At 33.6% G+C, this 18,237-nt stretch overlaps 2 protein-coding genes across 5 annotated transcripts; both read left to right on the forward strand.

Annotated features, from left to right (window-relative positions):
* The first annotated feature begins 281 nt into the window (after positions 1 to 281).
* Positions 282 to 6,019, forward strand: LOC107862504 (nuclear ribonuclease Z). Of its 3 annotated transcripts, XM_016708106.2 has the most exons (8): positions 282 to 474; positions 1,537 to 1,969; positions 2,078 to 2,148; positions 2,382 to 2,477; positions 3,855 to 3,968; positions 4,895 to 4,963; positions 5,166 to 5,240; positions 5,498 to 6,019. In XM_016708106.2, the coding sequence occupies exons 2-8, from the start codon at positions 1,564 to 1,566 to the stop codon at positions 5,570 to 5,572; spliced, it is 906 nt and encodes a 301-aa protein (XP_016563592.1). In that variant the 5' UTR covers positions 282 to 474; positions 1,537 to 1,563; the 3' UTR covers positions 5,573 to 6,019. The 3 variants fall into 3 exon arrangements, with proteins under 3 accessions (XP_016563592.1, XP_016563593.1, XP_047265725.1); XM_016708107.2 differs by lacking the exon at positions 5,166 to 5,240 and having other exon boundaries at positions 308 to 474; XM_047409769.1 differs by lacking the exon at positions 5,498 to 6,019 and having other exon boundaries at positions 308 to 474; positions 5,123 to 5,237.
* A 1,813-nt stretch (positions 6,020 to 7,832) lies between these two features.
* On the forward strand, positions 7,833 to 11,207 carry LOC107862507 (plant cysteine oxidase 2). Of its 2 annotated transcripts, none has more exons than XM_047409770.1 (5): positions 7,833 to 8,435; positions 9,522 to 9,646; positions 9,986 to 10,127; positions 10,522 to 10,743; positions 10,831 to 11,207. In XM_047409770.1, the coding sequence occupies exons 1-5, from the start codon at positions 8,237 to 8,239 to the stop codon at positions 10,950 to 10,952; spliced, it is 810 nt and encodes a 269-aa protein (XP_047265726.1). In that variant the 5' UTR covers positions 7,833 to 8,236; the 3' UTR covers positions 10,953 to 11,207. The 2 variants fall into 2 exon arrangements, with proteins under 2 accessions (XP_047265726.1, XP_016563596.1); XM_016708110.2 differs by having other exon boundaries at positions 7,848 to 8,492.
* The last annotated feature ends 7,030 nt before the right edge of the window (positions 11,208 to 18,237 follow it).

The following is an 18,237-nucleotide window of genomic DNA, read 5'->3' on the forward strand; positions in this document are numbered from 1 at the left end:
ATGTCATTAAAATACGAAAAAAAGAAGTCTGGGGTAATAGGACCCCGCAAAGTTCAGTATACTCAACTGATAATTCGGTCAAAGTTCAGGTATTTTCGTGGGTATTATCCCTTTTTAAATATATAAAATTTAGTTAATAAAACTAGAAGATTCCATGAAACTTAAATTATTTGACTCTCGAAAAAGAAAAGTGACACATAAATTGAGACGAACAAATTATTAGTATTCAGTAGAAATCACATTATTTTTCTAAATATAAAGGACCAAACAGGTTATAATATATATATTTAAGGACCCATCTTAAACCTACCTCAAACTTAAGTGACCATTTATTAATTTTAATCAAATCTACCACTCAAAACCCCCAAACCCATCTTCTTCCTCCCCCCCTATTACCACATCTTACCGGAAAATCAACCGGCGATGCCTAATTTACATTCAAACCTTCTTGTTTGTCCTTAGGCTTTGTATACTGTAAGACTCTCATCTAATATAGATTCTAATTATTTATTCATCTTTGATACTTCATGATATTTTTATTGTTTATTTTGCAAGCTGGTAGGAAACTAGGTGTACTATTTAATTGAGCTCAATAATTGGTATCAGAAATAATTCATTTATTTTATGTGTAAAATTGTAATTGTTCTCGCTCTGTATCAATTTGTTTGTCTGTTTTGATTTAGACACTGGAGTTTAAGAAAGTAAAAAAGAGTTTTGTTTGTGGTATTAAACATGTCATTTGGAGAGTTTGAAGTAAAGAGTTGCTGAAAAAAGAAAGAGAGTTCTTTTTGGAGTGGATTAAAAGGAAAAGTAAGACAAATGAATTGAAATGGAGGGAGTATTAAAGAACGTAAATGGTGGAGAATAATGTAGAAATTTGTGTTTGAAATTCCTTCCTCTTGCACTCCTGTTACTTCGACAGCTATTTTTCCAGAGTTATTTGTGCATAAAAACTTCATATAGCGTGTACATACTTCTTGATCTAGGAAGAATAAGTGCATGAGAGTTCAAGTGTTTGATCTCCCGGTGTGAGACTTCCCTTAAACAGAAACAAAGAGAGCAAGGCTATGCAAGATGAAATATTTGGCGTTGTATTAGTGACACGGGGGAAAGTGTTAAATGTTAAGTAATTTACTAAGTAATTCTAATCATCCAATATTCCAGGTTAATTTCTAGTTATCTTAATATTTATTTGATCTCAAATGCATAAGTTAGAGAACCTGATGGTAAATATCTCACATTTTCTGCACAAGTAAATTTTTCGTCTACGGAATATATTAATTGTTAGAAAGTGTATTAAGTGTCCTAAAAGCGGGGTGCACTTCTGAGTTTTCTAATAAGACTGATGCTATTTTGATATTCTGGAATCCTTATAGAGATATAAAAGGATTTCTTACTCTGTAATATTTCAGTACTAGCTTGGTACTGAATGCTTACGTTAAATTTACATTCTACTTATACCATTTTAAAAAAGGAAGTCTATAGTGTCCTTCTAAAGTCTTATTTCATTATCCCCTGTGTCCTTATCTCTTCCAGAGTTGAAGTCCATCAGTGTTACGGATAATGGAGGATAAAACGCCGAAAGATTCTGAATCAATCAATTCAAATCAGAGGGGTAACAGTAGCCAGAAGAGGGAAAGGGGTTTGCAGATTGAAGGATACTCTCTAGAAGGGATATCAATAGCAGGTCATGAGACGTGCATAATAATTCCCTCACTTAACTTAGCCTTTGATATTGGCAAGTGTCCTCAGCGTGCCATCTCCCAGCAATACCTTTTCATCTCTCATGGCCACATGGACCACATAGGAGGACTACCTATGTATGTTGCCACTCGTTCCCTTTACAGAATGAAGCCTCCTACTATTATTGTACCAAAAGTTATCAAAGAAAGTGTCGAGAAGCTTTTTGAAGCGCACCGATCTATGGATCACTCAGAATTGAACCATACTTTGATTGGTTTGGATGTGGGTAAAAATCTACTTGTATTGATTATATAGCTCTCCTAACGAGTTATTACAAAGTTGAAGTTAACTCTTATTTCACAATTTAAGTGAATACATGTTTGTGCATACACAGGAGAGGAATTCTACTTGAGGAAGGATCTTAAAGTTAGAGCATTTAAGACTTATCATGTCATTCCTAGCCAGGTTGAGTACTTTCCTTAATGCTCTGAGCTTCAATTGCTTATTTTCCCTACCCTTGTTTCTTTTTTGCCGGTATAAAGTGGATCTGAAGCACAAAATATGTTTTGTGCTTTGTTCTTTCTACGAGAGGAAGCAGCTGCTACAGTAGGATGTTATGAACTTTGCAGTTTGATATCTTCATATATTAGTGGTGTCTCTTTGAGGTTTTAATCACCTGGTCTTATGGTATTCTGCAGGGCTATATAGTATATTCAATGAAGCAGAAACTTAAGCAAGAATATGTTGGTCTTCCAGGAGATGATATTAAGAAGTTAAAGTTATCAGGTGTGGAGGTCTGTCGTGATGTCATAATTGAATTGAAATTTATCCGATTGCATATGTTTCTTATGGCCGTTTAATTTCCAACCAAGGTGTCTTGGATTTTTGACACCATTTTCGTTGGATTTCAACTTCTTGTGGTTTGAGAAATTTACTTTTTAACGATGTGTCTGGTCAGCTTGTTCACACCTCGATTATTCCATCTATCTACTACCTTCTACTAGCACAGATACACCTAGCGTTGTCTGTGCTGGAAGTTGAGGAGAAATCACTTAGCGTTGTGTCTGCTGGAAGTTGAACTTTGCTCTCCAAAGTTTTTACCCACTTCTGTTGGTGCTAGGCCTTGGGTTTGAGAAGTTGTTCACTTTTTTTCATTATTTTCTTAAAAACCTGGATAAGTCATTGCTTCAAAAGTACTTTATTGTGTTTGCTACTACTCTACATAAACATCCATCAAAATGTGACATTTCATGGGACTAAGTTTTTTTAGTCTTTTGTTGCTTGATCCATAGCTTTTACTTTTAAAAAAATTTGGAATTAGAGTTTTGTAGAGAGTGAAGATGACCGGTTCGAGCTAACATAAATGAAAAATGGGAAACTGACTATTCGATTCACTTCTAGAATATCTGAACACTAAAATATGGTGTTGATACAAATAACCGAACCAATAACCCAGTACAAGAACTTAATACATTTTACAACCCCTAGTTGGAAAGGGTTTGAGTAATGCCCAACTTGGAGAAAATGGACTAATTGTGAGAGCCGGGTAGGGCCTTCATAAGAGTATCTGCAAGGGGGCAAGGAAGGCATTTAATGAAGTCAAATTAGCCCATTCAAGGTCTAAGTCACAGACAAAATTTAATCCAACTATATATGCTTCTATGCTTGTCAAATATCAGGATCTCGACAATGTGAATGGCAGCCTCGTTACCACAATGTTCAATCTCTTTACATCTTCTTCCCTTTTGCATTTTGGCTGCAAGCTGTACATCTCATTGGTTCTGGTAAACTTCATGATGTTGGAGTGTTCCAATGCTGTGAAAAACTGCCAAACAATCTTTATACTATAAAAATAATTATTCTCTTTCTTCCTTCTTTGCTTATTTCTTATATCTTTTCTGTACCAATTAAGGATAAGAATCTCTATGCAATGGGATGACCATGTTTTTCAAAAGCTTTTGGATGGATTTGAGGATATAATCTTCTTTGACCCTTTTTAATGGCTTATACAGTTTTTCTGCTTTTACATTGAGCAATTCCTTTCTGACACAAGTGCACCCTGCACCTGTGCAGCCTTTTGTGGTATATATTCTTGCAAAAGAATGCATCTGCAACAAACTTCCTGCATATCTTATGTATCAGTTGACAAATATTAGCTTCGGTTTTGACAGATCACGTACACTACGACAGCACCTGAAATTGCATTTACAGGAGATACGATGTCAGACTTCATTTATGATTCCGAAAATGTTGATGTTTTGAAGGCAAAAATCCTCATAATGGAGGTAACTTCCCTGTCTGTAACACCTGCCAAAAATGTACCTCGTCTGTAACATGGCCCTCAGTTTCTGTGACTCGTCGTAAGAATATTTCATAATAAGGTTTATGTGGTTCTTCTACTTCCAGTCTATATCTGATGTATACTATCTGGACTTCTAATGACTCCAGTACAACAACATATTCGGTGTCGTCCCACCAGTGGGGTCTGGAGAGGGTGTTGTATATGCAGTCTTACGCCTACCTCGTGCAGGTAGAGAGGCTGTTTTGGGTAGACCCTCGCTCAAGTATTCTGATGACTCCAGTATCTTTCTTAAATTTTAGCACACACTCCAGGGAGGATGACATAAGGCATTGAGGACCACTGTCTGATTTTTAATATTCTTATTGCATATTCTTTTTTTTTGGGGTGTTTGCCATTCGGTGTCGGGTACCCGCATCAGAACCGCGACTAATCTAGATTCACGTCGCGTAAGGCCCATTTAATGGGGAAGCGACCCTTAACAGTAATTTCTCCATACCCAGGGTTTGAACCCAAAACCTTTGGTTAAGGGTGGAGACTGCATATCTTGTCATCTTCAACTCATGATACTTTCCTGAGATAGTTTAGTAGGTCGCCTAAGCATTTTCTATATAATCCAACTATATCAAGAGCATGAATTCATCAAGTTATGGAGTTGTTTACAGACTACAGTTGGTGACTTGTATGTATTAACTTATCCTTATGACGATGACACAATTGGATTAACTGAATATCCCATTAACTTTTACAAATAACTCTCGTTCAGAGTAGTATCTTTACTTGTGCTCACTCTCATGTAAATAACATCGTAGCTGGTTTAATAACATTAGCCCTGGGAAGATCTTTTGTTCAATTTGCCTTTTCAACATTACTGGCTCCTGAACATTTAAGTTCTTTGTGATTCTTCTCCAGAGCACTTATGTGGAGGACAAAACGACAGCTGATAACGCAAGAGAATATGGACATACTCATCTTTCTGAGGTGGTTCTTTTTGCATCAATTCCTGATATTCCCTCTTTATTAACCTCACGATTTTACTAGAAGATTGCATCAATTCCTGATATTCCCGTTTTATTAACTTAAAGATTTGACTGGAAGATTGAAAAAAACAAATCCTGAATGTGTTATAAAATTATTTAGGATCTGATATACTATTCGTGATGCTTTGATGACATCCTACCAGATTATCAATTTCGCAGAAATGTTTCACAACAAAGCAATCCTTTTAATCCACTTTTCAGCCCGCTATCAGTTGAATGTAAGTTAGGCTCTCTCTTCATTTCTCTCAAAAACCAATTAATAGCATATCACTTACTTTTTATCATTTGTTTTACAACAGTAGTGCTTTCGTACAGCGTTTTGGAAATGTTAAAAGTGTGTTAGGAAAGTATCTTCCTACCATTCCGTGTTCCTAAGGTTTTGCAATTAATTGATCTCCCCCTAGTAGAGAAAGATACAATTCTAGGACCAACTTGTTTCATTGTACCCTTCTAACTATTTTTTTGCACTTATCAGGTTATTCAGGAGGCTATTTCTGCAATACCTCCGCCTTTGGCAGGCAGAGTTTTTGCGCTTACAGAAGGGTTTTGATGCTGGTCTTGATCTCGTATCAGCTCTGGACATTTCCTTTTTCTTTCCCCTCCTATAATTTGGCTGATTTCTCGAAGAGCAGTAATGATGAAGGAAAATTTTCCCAAGGAAGTTGGCTAGTTATAGTTTAAATAAAGCCAGATCCAGAATCTCTATTTGGGGAAATTATCTGAGTTGTATTTAACCTATATTAGGTGAAATTGAATATTTTTTTTTCCAGAATCTCCATTCGAATGTTTTTTTTTAGGATTATTTTTCCCCCTAATGAACCAATAGCACATTAGGAAATTGTCTCTTTTACCTTTACAAGGTAGGGGGTATGCATCGCCCTCCCCAAACCATACTGTGGGATTAAGTGGGTATGTTGTTGAACCAATAGAACATTAGAAATATTGTGTATGTAAAATATTAATCACTTTTTTAAGAAGAAACAAATTCGGCTCTGTAGGTGAGGATCTTCTGTTTATAAGAAAACTGACATCAACTTTGCCCTTACAGAGTCAAGGTTTTGGTTGTCCAAAATAAGGACTAACGTGATGACTAACAGATATTATTTTATGCAGGTGATGACTAGGTTGGAAACTATAATACTGATAGCTAAGCATCAATTTCATCAATATATTTTCTTAAAAGAAAAAGAGGAATGGAGTAATTTTCTTTTTCGAAATGTCAACGCTTAAGTTTTCAAGTTTCATAATCAATAAGGAGTCGTTTGATTGGTAGAATAAAGATAATAATCTCTTCAAATTTTATGAGATTATTGTATTTTTGGTGCAATACTAGTGACTTCAAATGAAGTTGGGCAATTGGGTTATTTTATAGGAGAAATAACGTAAACGTACACCTTAATTTACCATATTTATATGAATTTTTATTCTTACAAAGTAATTACAAAAATTTTGATTAATTATGTATTTTCGTTGGATGTATTGAGAGCTAATTATGTATCTCGACAGAATCAAAATTGGAAAAAATGTATTGGAAGCTAATTATATATCTCTATAAGGGAAAATGTGTTTTCGTTGGATATATTATGTACATCGACAGACTCAAAATCGAAAGAAAATATCGGGAGCTAATTATATATTTTTACAAAGGAAAAAATGTATCCTCGTTAAATTTAACGGGAATTAATTATATATCTTGACAAATTCAGGATCGAAATTTTCAGTAATTATACAAAATGTCAAAAAAAAATCATAGTTAAGCTATAAATTATTGGAATTTATATTATTTGCCTTTTATATATGAGTAGCAAATTCTGAGTGCAAGTGTCCAAGGCCAAATGCAGATTCATTAATTAAAAGTCTCATCAAAATTAATGTTTTTCTCATGCGAATAAGGATAAATGATCCTAGTAGTTCGCAGATTTTTATTTAATTATGCAGACAAGAGGACAAATGTGAATGCATTCACATTATCTACGAATAGTATGGACATATTAATCCATCAAATCGACATCTGAATAAAGCATGACATGGGAAAAATTACAAAAATAAACTGAATTAACTAAAAAAATGCCTATAGTTTATGGCCAAAAGGTCTGATAATGGTTTAAATAAATATACAAGTGGATGAAGCAGAATTGAATTCTAGGCATGAAAAACTCCCTTTTTTCACTTATTAAAGTCATGAACAATGATTATACAAGCATAACCCAAAACAAGAAATTAATTGTTAAACATGTGTGAATATGAGAATTGCTGCACATATTCCAGCATCTCAACTGACAAAATTGAAATAGAATTTAAAATTCAAACACACTTCCAAATTATTTTTGCTTAAAGCACGTTTGATATCGAAAACAACTTCTCTATCTCATCTCTGAGATAACGATAAGATCAGCGTACACTCTATCCTCTTCGGACCTTACTTTATGAAAATATATTAAGTATGTTATTATTGTTAAATCACGTTTGATAAAAAAAAAATTCAAAATAAGTTTTTTTTATCAGTCATAAGATTGAATTCAATGTTAAAAGGATTGGCTTGAGACGACTCTCGAACATTATGTATTTATCACATCATGTTTGGTCAGTATGGTGTGCGTAAGCCTTGAAAACTAGTATAATGAAAGTTGTCGAATGATGATTAGTACAATTGGATAGACAATTCCAAATAATTAAATAAAAATCCACTATCTGCTTAATTAATTCTGGCAGCACATAGGAATGGTTTTGCATGGCCCCTGGTTTTAATTAATAACCTTTGACTTCCACAAACTCAGTAATAACGTAAAAATAAATCATATAATCCGTCCATCTCAGATAGCAATTTTTTTTGTTTTAGTTTGTTTCAAAGCAAATGTCATCTTTTATAATTAAAATAAAAATTATATTAAATTTTTTTTTTTTTTTTTTTTTTTTAACGAAATAATTTATAAATATTTAAGATTTATTTTAAATCACAAACTTAAAAGTTTTTTGTCTTTACTTATCTTATATCATGCATGTCAAATAGTGTACCATAAATTAGGACGGACGGAGAGTGTAAGATATTTTATATTATATTTACGTAATTCCATTATATAATGCTCCTCATTTTACAGCTATCAAACAACACCCCACCACCTGGCTGCTACGTACCTATCTTCACCAGCCCCCACAACATATATAGATGTCCATCAAGATTTGAAGCAAATTGCAGCAGTAGTTCTCAAGTTTAATGAATATTGGGAGGATTTTGCTAAGTAAAACAAGTCTACCTTCAGGTCACTATTATTCTCTTATATCAAAGAAGAAGATGATGACGGAGAAGAAAACGAAAAAGGGATATGAAAAGAAAAAGAAGATGATGAGAAAGAGATCAAAGGAGAATATGGTACAAAAGTTGTATGATACTTGCAAGCAAGTGTTTGCAAATGGTAAGGCTGGCTATATTCCTCCTCCTCCAGACATCCAACTACTAACATCGCTACTAGGTTTGTACTTCCTTCGTTCATTTCTACTTGTTCAGTATCGACAAATATTCATAAATGTATGTCTACTTTCCCTCATTCATTGATCCCACGTAGTTGATTAATCTGGATTTTCATTAAGAGAATCGAAGATTAAGAAAACATAAATACACGTAATAACGTAACAAGTTTAAAGATTTCAACAACTTAAACCTCTAGTATTGTAATTAAAAAAAAATATATGGATAAAGTTAAACTGTATATTTCCACATTCAGATCTCAAGTTTTAAGTTTTTGAATCTGTATATATATTGTTTTTTCTTTTCTTTTTCTTTTTTTTTTTTTGCTTTCGTTGGTCTTTTTATTTCATTTCTTGGGATAGGGGTGGAGATCGATGTGACACTTTATCAAGTTCTTAAATGATTTGATTATTTACCAGTGTATGGAATTTAGGAGTCATTAATTAATTTCCTTTATTTGTTGAATGCGTACTTCCTTTCAAATTTCACATCTCACTACGTGGCTTAATTAATTGATGAGCTAATGACGCTTGTTACATCATGAGCCTAATAAACTTTCTGGACTAATTAGCACCAGATTGTGTTGGTATGTATATATTTCTACTTTGCTTACACATGACATATTAATAATATCTTTATATCATGGCAGATAGGTCTTATTATGTTTGAAATTGAACTTTATACAGTTAAAATATTCTAGTGCTAATTTTATATGTACAATTTTAATCTCATATCACTAAGAATTCATTATTCAAATTTTGAATCTTCCTTCGATGAAAATTTTCGAGATGTGATCATACTTTGTTAAGTGAATGATTTAATTAGTTTGCAATTAATTAGCCATTTAAATTCCTCTATTTGTTGACAGCTACTCGATCTCTCTTTAATTCAAAATTTTCACATTCTGCTATATATCAAATAGGTAACTAAAATTGCTACTAATAGTTTAGGAAATCTGAATAAAACGCGTCAAATGTAGAGTGGTCTTTAGAGATTATTGTGCCTTATAGAACTTTATAATAACGTATGTCAGATAGTTTGGAACCAAAAGATATCAAGTTTACAGCACCAAGCTTGGAAGCTTCATGTTCAAGTCCTGGAACCAAGGAAGCTCCTCTTGTCACCTACATTAAGCTCCATGAATGCAACAAATTTTCGGTATTATATACTCCCTTCGTCTCAATTTAAGCGTCTTTAAGAGAATGCATGCATCATCTTTCTATATTTAGTAAGTTCTCTAATTATATTGTAATAAGTTTAAGACCACAAGATTTAAAGGACTACACATGCATCTTTAGTTCATCATAGTCAAAGTCATTCTTTATTTCTTGAACTTCGTATCCAATCAAACTAAAAAACTTAAATTGGAACGTACAAAATACATTATATTGTCCCTTTAATTAATTTTGATCTTTTAAGTCAGTACTAATGAATGTGTGTTGGTCCTATGTATTGTTGTAATTAATTCTTTTTTTTTTCTATTCTTTTAAATTGTAGATAGGAATCTTCTGTTTGCCACCTTCAGGAGTAATTCCTCTTCATAATCATCCGGGCATGACTGTGTTTTGCAAGCTACTATCAGGAACCATGCACGCCACATCATATGATTGGGTGCAGAATCAACACCAATTTAATAATTGTAAGAAAATACTTTAATTTTGTCGTATATATTTGTGCATTTATTTAAACATGATAATCAAGTACTCAATTTAGTGCACAGCTCTTTAACCAGAAAACTTACTAATCATGAGCAAGTTACCTGCGATTATAGTATAGGTGATTTAATAATGTAGAATTATTTTACATAGGTGCTATATATTATTTTGTACTCCCTCTCCTCCACTTGTTAGACACAGTTTTCTTATTAATTCCGATAATCTTCATATGTCTTAATGAGAAATTCTTATAGCCACGCAAAATTGCTACTTAAGACTCTGAGTTTCAATACATCCACCGCAAATATTATGACATATTTATAAACTACAACTTTTTAAAAAAAAGTTTTCATTTCTTTCTTAAACCTTGGTATACAGGCCGCGAGCTGCAGGCACCTGGGATGAGGCTGGCAAAAGTACATGTTGACGCAGACTTCACTGCACCCTGCAATGCTTCAGTGCTATTTCCGGAATCTGGAGGAAATATGCACACCTTCAAGGCTCTAACACCTTGTATCCTACTAGATGTTTTAGGACCACCTTACTCCGAAGCTGAAGGCCGTCATTGTCAACACTATCAACAGCACATTAGTTTTTCCGGTATGAAATAGTTAATTTTGTGGAATTCTACTACTTTCTATATATTGATTGCTATGTATAATAATTTGTGTATGGAACTACATGCAGATGTAAAAGAAATGGAGGTGATCAAGGAAGATGAGACAAGAACATATGCATGGCTTGAAGAACGAAATGATCAGTTCGTTGTTTTAGGAGGAACATATGATGGTCCTAAAATTCAAAGATAAATTAATTAGAGACGGAAAAACTACATTGTATAATCGTCCATTGAAATAACAACAGCAAGCTTTTGTATATTGTATGATATACATATAATATACATTTTGGATGTAAATATAGTGTGTATTTTTTTTATTTTTTTTTATGTATGTTTTAATTATTTTGATCGACCGGCCAAATATCTAACATGACATGTGCATAACTCTTCTAGTTAAATAGACGAAATATCGTGCGCCCCAATTGGTAGAGGTGAGTTTTAGTCATGTGTGTCCTTGTCTGAATTCAGTTGTATGTGCATAAACATCATTTATTCTGAAGTGTTCCAATGTTATTGGACTTGCAAATGTTTACACAGTATGAATTTAATTTAAATGGTGACCCAGAATTGAATTGTTTTGGGAAAAATTTAAGATCAGCAAATTTAAGTCTATAATTAGATGCTTCATAGCAATAATTTTATAATTATCTAAAATAGTAATTTATATTTTATATTTTATATTTTAGGTTCTTTTTTATCATAAAACACATATACAAATAGATCAACGCTTCTTATTTTTTCTCAGATCTGTTGAGATAAATAAGGAATGATTTAACCACTACAATTACGTCATAAATTAAAATTTTAAAATTTCTTTTTCATAAATGATTCTTATTAAACAAATACCTACTTTATTTTCATCCGATTAAGTCAACTTTATTATTTTGTTTGAACTCAATTTTATTATATTCAAATTTATTCAATTCAGCGCATTTTGAATGTACTTGCAGAGTAATTTTTGATCGAACTCGATTTTGCTACATATTCAATTGAGAGTGTCGATTTTGTTATTCAGATTGGAATTATATAATTTTTTTATGTATTTATATATTTTGAGTTTATTTGTATATTTGGAGTTTATTTTGTATATTTTGAGTGTAACATATATATACAACAAAATGCAATACAACATATATTAACACATATACACATACATTTGCAATTTATAAAATACAACTCTGATACTGTACACAATACATATCTGGCGTTGTACTATACAATATCCAAAAACTATATGCATATACGTATATATATACACACACACAATATACAAAATACATATTTATATACTATAAAAATACAATGTATGTATATGTTACGCTCTAAAGGACACAACACAGTTTTGATACACCCCTAACACTATAAAAAAATACATATACATATACAACTACAAATGTATTTACCTAACCCATATGTATATATATAAAATATAAAATAAGATTTGTAAATATAAATATATGCAAATCAGTACCCACAAATTAATTAAGTACAAACACACATACATTACAAAATAACAATCATGTTAAAATACATATAAAATACTTCTTGGAATAATCTTCAGAAGATTTTTCTACTTCATGACTTGAAATTTTGTTATTTTCTTCGGTTTCTTTTGCTTTTTTTTGAATTTTTGAGGATTTTGGAGACGAAGTCCCTTTTCTTTTCTAATTTCAATCATATTTTTTGGATCGTTTTGATGTTTCAACTTCACCTTTTGAACGCTCATTAATTTTTTCGACTAGGTAGACGTAGAAAATAGCTGAAATTGAAATCTGAAAATCTAGAAAAATTGGGGAAAAAAAAAAAAGGCAAAGAATCTTTATACTACTAAAAATGATTATTTTCCAACTTTCGTCCTTCGTTACTTATTTCTTCTCTTTTCTGTACCAATCAAGGATAAGAATCTGTATGCAGAATGACCATGTTTCATTCAAAAACTTTTGGACGAAATTGAGTATCTAATCCTCTTTAATTTTGACCTTTGTATGGATAAAACAGATTGCATGGTTTTACACTGTGCAATTCCTTTCTGACACATGCTCTTTTGGTATATATATAATCTTGCACAAGAATGCATCTGGAATGAACTTCCTGCATATCTTATGTATCAATATGACAAAGATTAGCTTTGGTTTTTGACAGATCACGTACGCACCTGAAATTGCATTTACAGGAGATACAATGTCAGATCACTTCATTAAGGATTCCAAAAATGTCGATGTTTTGAGGGCAAAAATTCTCATAATGGAGGTAAATTCCGTTTCTAACACCTGCCAAAAATGTTACCTTGTGTGTAAGATGAAGCTCAATTTCTGTGACTCTTTGTAGCTATTCTTTTTTTTCTCCCTTGAAAGAATTATTTTCATAATGAGATTTAGTGGTTCTTCTACTTTCGGGCTATATCTAATATATATTACTCATTTGGTCTTCTAATGATCGACTCCACTAGCTTTCTTAAATTTTAGAGTACACTCCAGGGAGGGTGACTTAAGGGATTGAGGATCACCGTTTGATTTTTAACATTCTTACTGCAAATCTTGTCATCATGTTCAACTTATGACACTTTCCTGAGTTCATTTTTAGTAGGTCGTCTCTTAAGATCTTCTGTATAATCCAACTATATCAAGAGCATAAATTCATAAAATTATGGAGTTGTTTACAAAGTTGTTGACTAGTATGTATCACTTATCCTTATGACGACGACACAATATTGGATTTACTAGTTAGTCTATTAATCTTTTACTAGTAACTTTCGTTTGGATCGGAGTAGCATCGTTACTTGTACTCTCACTCTTATGCAAATAATATAATAGCTGCAGTGGGAAGATCTTTTGTTCAATTTGCCTTTTCTATATACTGGTTCCAGACCATTTAAGTTCTTTATGATTCTTCTGCAGAGTACTTATGTGGAGGACAAAACAACAGCTGATAACGCAAGAAAATATGGGCATACTCATCTGTCTGAGGTAGTTCTTTTTGCATCGATCGATTCCTGGTTTTCCTTTTTTGTTAACCTCAAGATTTTACTAGAACATTGAAAAATAAAATCCTGATTGCGTTATAAAATCATTTAGGAGTCTGATATACTCTAATTCAGCTAAGTTACAGAGACCTAGCATTCAGAAGAAGAAGAAGAAGTATGTAGAGAAGGAAGAAGAAGAAAAATGGAACAACTTTATTCTACTGCTTCTAGAAGTTGTACCAGCTTTATTTCCTTGTATTCAACACTCCCCTTCAAGCTAGGAAGGTGAGAATATTTCACAGATTCCTAGCTTGGAATTAAGATGAACTTGTTGTACGTTGGTCACGCCTTTAGTTAACATATCTGCAGGTTGGTCTTGGGTTGAGATATAAATGGTTGAGATCATCCCCTGAACAATCTTTTCTCTTATAAAGAAACAATCAATGCCAATGTTGTTTTGTCCTCTCATGATAAACATGATTTGCGGCTATTTGTATGGCAGACTTGCTGTCACTAAACACATCAACAGGTAGCACTGCCTCAATGCCAATCTCTTTCATCAAGCCTAATATCCACACCAACTCAGCTGTGACATCTGCTAGACTTCTAAACTCTGCCTCAGTTAAACTCCTGGAGACCGTAGCTCATTTCTTTGACTTCCAAGATGCTACTGATTCTCCAACCTTGACAAAGTAACCAATTGCAGATCTTCTAGTTTGAGGACAAGATGCCCAATTTGCATCACAATAGGCACTCACTCGATCATTTGAGCTACTAGACAATAACACACCTTGTCCCGGTTGGTTCTTAATATATCTCACAACTCTGAGTGTTTCCTCCATATGTGATTTCTTAGGATCTTGAAGGAATTGACTTAAGGTTTGAATGCTAAAGGCAATGTTAGGTTTTGTCATTGTCAAATATAACAATTTACCAATCAACTTCTAATAAATAGTTTGGTTTGCTGGTGGATCATCACTGGATTGCATCTGTTTAAAATGCTCATCAAACTGTTTAGAAGTTACTTGATGTTGTTGTCCATAGAAGTAGCAGCAGGTTTAGTTGTTGTTAATCCTAACTCAGATAATAATTCTAATGTATATTTTCCTTGATGCATTAGTATTCCCTTGTCAGATCTCACAAACTCTATGCCAAGGAAAAACCTCAATTCTCCCAAATCTTTGATTTTGAAGTTCTACAGCAAAGATATTTTTGTTTCTTCTATCAGTTTCAGACTATCACCAGTTATTAACATGTCATCAACATATACCAATACAAGAACAACTCCTTCAGACGTCTTTTTAATGTATAGTGATGGATCATACTGACTTTGAGTGAACTGAGACTTTAGCTATGCTTCAGACAGTTTTGTGTTCCATCGTCTAGGTGCTTGCTTTAATCCATATAAGGATTTGAGTAGTCTACATGTTGTATTCTCCCCCTGACTAGCAAATCCTTAAGGCAACTCCATGTATACTTCATCGGTTAGATCACCATTTAGAAAAATATTATACACATCCATTTGTTGCACAAACCAATTTTTTTTTGCAGCAGCAACAAGGACAGTCCTGACTATTTTCATCTTTACAACAGGAGAGAAGGTTTCTTTGTAATCAATGCCTTCTCTTTGACCATAACCCTTTGCTACCAACCTCGCTTTAAACCTCTCAACTTCTCCTGTTGCCTTATACTTCACCTTATATATCCATTTACAACCAATTATTTTTTTTTCTTTTGGCAGTGTAATAATGTCCCAAGTATGATTGAAGTTTAAAGCCTCTACTTCATTTTTCATGGTTTCTACCCACCTAGGGTCTTTATAAGCTTCAGAGAAGCTTGTAGGTTCAGTAACAGATGAAGACTGTACCATACAACTCTTATAAGAAGAAGATAACCTATCATATGAGACGTGATTGGCCAGATCATAAGGCACTTTCTTGTTACTCTTGGTGACAAAATCAGTCATCCACGTAGGTGGTTTTCTCCCTCTTGTTGATCTTCTTTGATCTTGGGGTACAGATGCATATGTTGTTATCTTTTCAGGTTTAGGTTCAGGTGCAGCCTGTGATTGATAAGGTTCAGGTGCAGCTTGTGACTCTTGTACCTGCTGATCAATAGACCTTGTTAACTCATGACATGGAGCCTCAGTTAAGACCTACATATGTGACATGCCCTCATTTACTACTGGATGCAGATCCTCCAAAGAAAACATATAATGTGGTGGTTGAGTCTGACCCTCTACAAGTTTAAAAGGAAATACATCCTCTCTAAAGGACACATCTCTACCGACAGAGAAAGTATGATCAGACAAATCATACAATACATATCCTTTTTGAGTGCTAGAATAACCATTAGTACAATTGTCTTTGTTCTTACCATAAGTTTATCCGGTTCATTTAGCACTTTAGCATAACACAAACACCCAATTACTCAGATGTTCACATGTTGCTTTCTTATCATACAGTTTCTCATAAGGAGTCTGAAACTCAATGACTGAACTAGGCAACCTATTGATATTATTCACTGTAGCTAGCACACAATATCACCAACACTTGATAGGAATTTCAGCTTGAAACCTCTAGCACGTGTCTATGCTTTCTCTCAGCCACACCATTTTGCTGAGGAGAATAAGCACATGTTGTCTGATGAATGATCCCATTCAACCTAAATAAGTTCTGACATAATTTATTGACAAACTACGTACCATTATCAGACCTGATTATTCTAATAGTCTTGTCAAACTGAGTCTTAACGTAGGCAAGAAACTGTTGAATCTAGACATACACATTTGATTTAAGCTTCAACAAAATTACCCAAGTAAACCTTGAAAAATCATCAACAATAGTAAAAAAATATCTACTTTCATTCATAGTTGATACTTTGTAAGGCCCTCATACATCCATGTGCACTAGCTCAAAACAACGTGAAGTTTGAATATTACTTGACTGAAAAGGTAATCTAGTTTGCTTAGTACTAGGACAAATAATGCATTTCTTTACCCTCTCCTCTACTAGTTGAGAACCTTGAGATACTATTCTCTGCATTACACCAGTAGAAGCATGTTTGGGCCTTCTATGCTACAAATCTACTTCAACTTGAGCTTTCTTCACAGTGTCTTCGGCAGATACTTGATTTGCTACTGCCACTTCTTTATTAGACTGATCAACCAGTAGATAAAGACCTCCATCAAGCTTATCAATACCCTCTCACCTTTTCAGTACAAAGATCCTGGAAAACACAGAAATGGAAAAAGTTTACTGAGCATTACCATTCCTTAGTTACTTATGATACTGACAAAAGACTACATGTAAACTGAGGAATATGATACACATTTGTAATATTATTTCCTTCTGATAGGCTACTAGTTCCCACATGTGTGACCATAGTTGTATCACCATTAGGTAGATACACTTTTCTTGGTTTTTTCAATTAAGTTACAGATTTGTCAAGTAATAAATCTAAATCACCAGTTATATGATTTGTAGCTCCAGTATCAATGATCCATTTTTTAGACTCAAAAAAAAAACTAAAAAGGCACTAATACCCGCACTTGGTACATTTGTTGCATCATTAGAAGTACTGGTTGTGTTATTCTTATTGATCATCTGCAAGATTAGCTCATATTGCTCCTTAGTGAAAGCTGCAGTTCCCATCTGACTCAGCTGAGCCATTTGATTTTCTGTATCACCTTGATGTCCATCTTTCTCTTCTGGATAATTTTGAGAATTCAGAGATACATTGTAGGTTGTATTGGACCCTTCAGATCTCCACTTCTTCTTGAACTTGTTATCTTGAGAGTAACCAACTAGCTTCCAATAATTTTCCCTGCAATGCCCTTTGAGTTTGCAGAAATCACACTGTTGGTTATTGTTTTTCTTGAATTTTTTTATTTTGATTTCCACCTGGTCCATCTCCATTTCTTGTATACATAGTCATTTCAATATTTCTAACAGCAACTATAGGACCACCCCCTAGAATTCCTGCATGATTAGCCACAAACTTGTGACTTTCATCACTGATAATCATTACGTAAGCCTCGTTTATAATAGGTAGAGGGGTCATGAGTAGAATCTGAGTCCTTGCTTGTATGTAGGTTTCATTCAACCCCATTAAAAACTGAAACAATTTTAACTTCTGAAGATGTAGAACACACCTCTTGGATTTTTCACATTTACATCCAGGTGCAGGCACAAGGGCCTCAAAATCTTCCCACAAGTCTTTAAGCTTTGATAAGTAAGAAGATATAGAAGCAGTTCCTTGGGACAGTGTTACAATCTCTTTGTGTAGATTAAACGTTCTAGCACCATCAATTTTGTTAACCCTCTCATACAATTCATTCCACACAATACTAGCCGTCGAGGCATACATTATTCCACCAAGCAATTCTTTAGAGACAGAGTTCATTATCCAAGACAAGACAATGGCATTCACCCTCTCCCAGTGACTTTCCATTTCAGTAGAAAACTTATCTTAAGAATAGGTTTCATCTACCATTCCCAACTTATTCCTTCCT

The sequence above is a fragment of the Capsicum annuum genome, chromosome 3, assembly GCF_002878395.1.
Source record: "Capsicum annuum cultivar UCD-10X-F1 chromosome 3, UCD10Xv1.1, whole genome shotgun sequence".
NCBI lineage: Eukaryota > Viridiplantae > Streptophyta > Magnoliopsida > Solanales > Solanaceae > Capsicum > Capsicum annuum.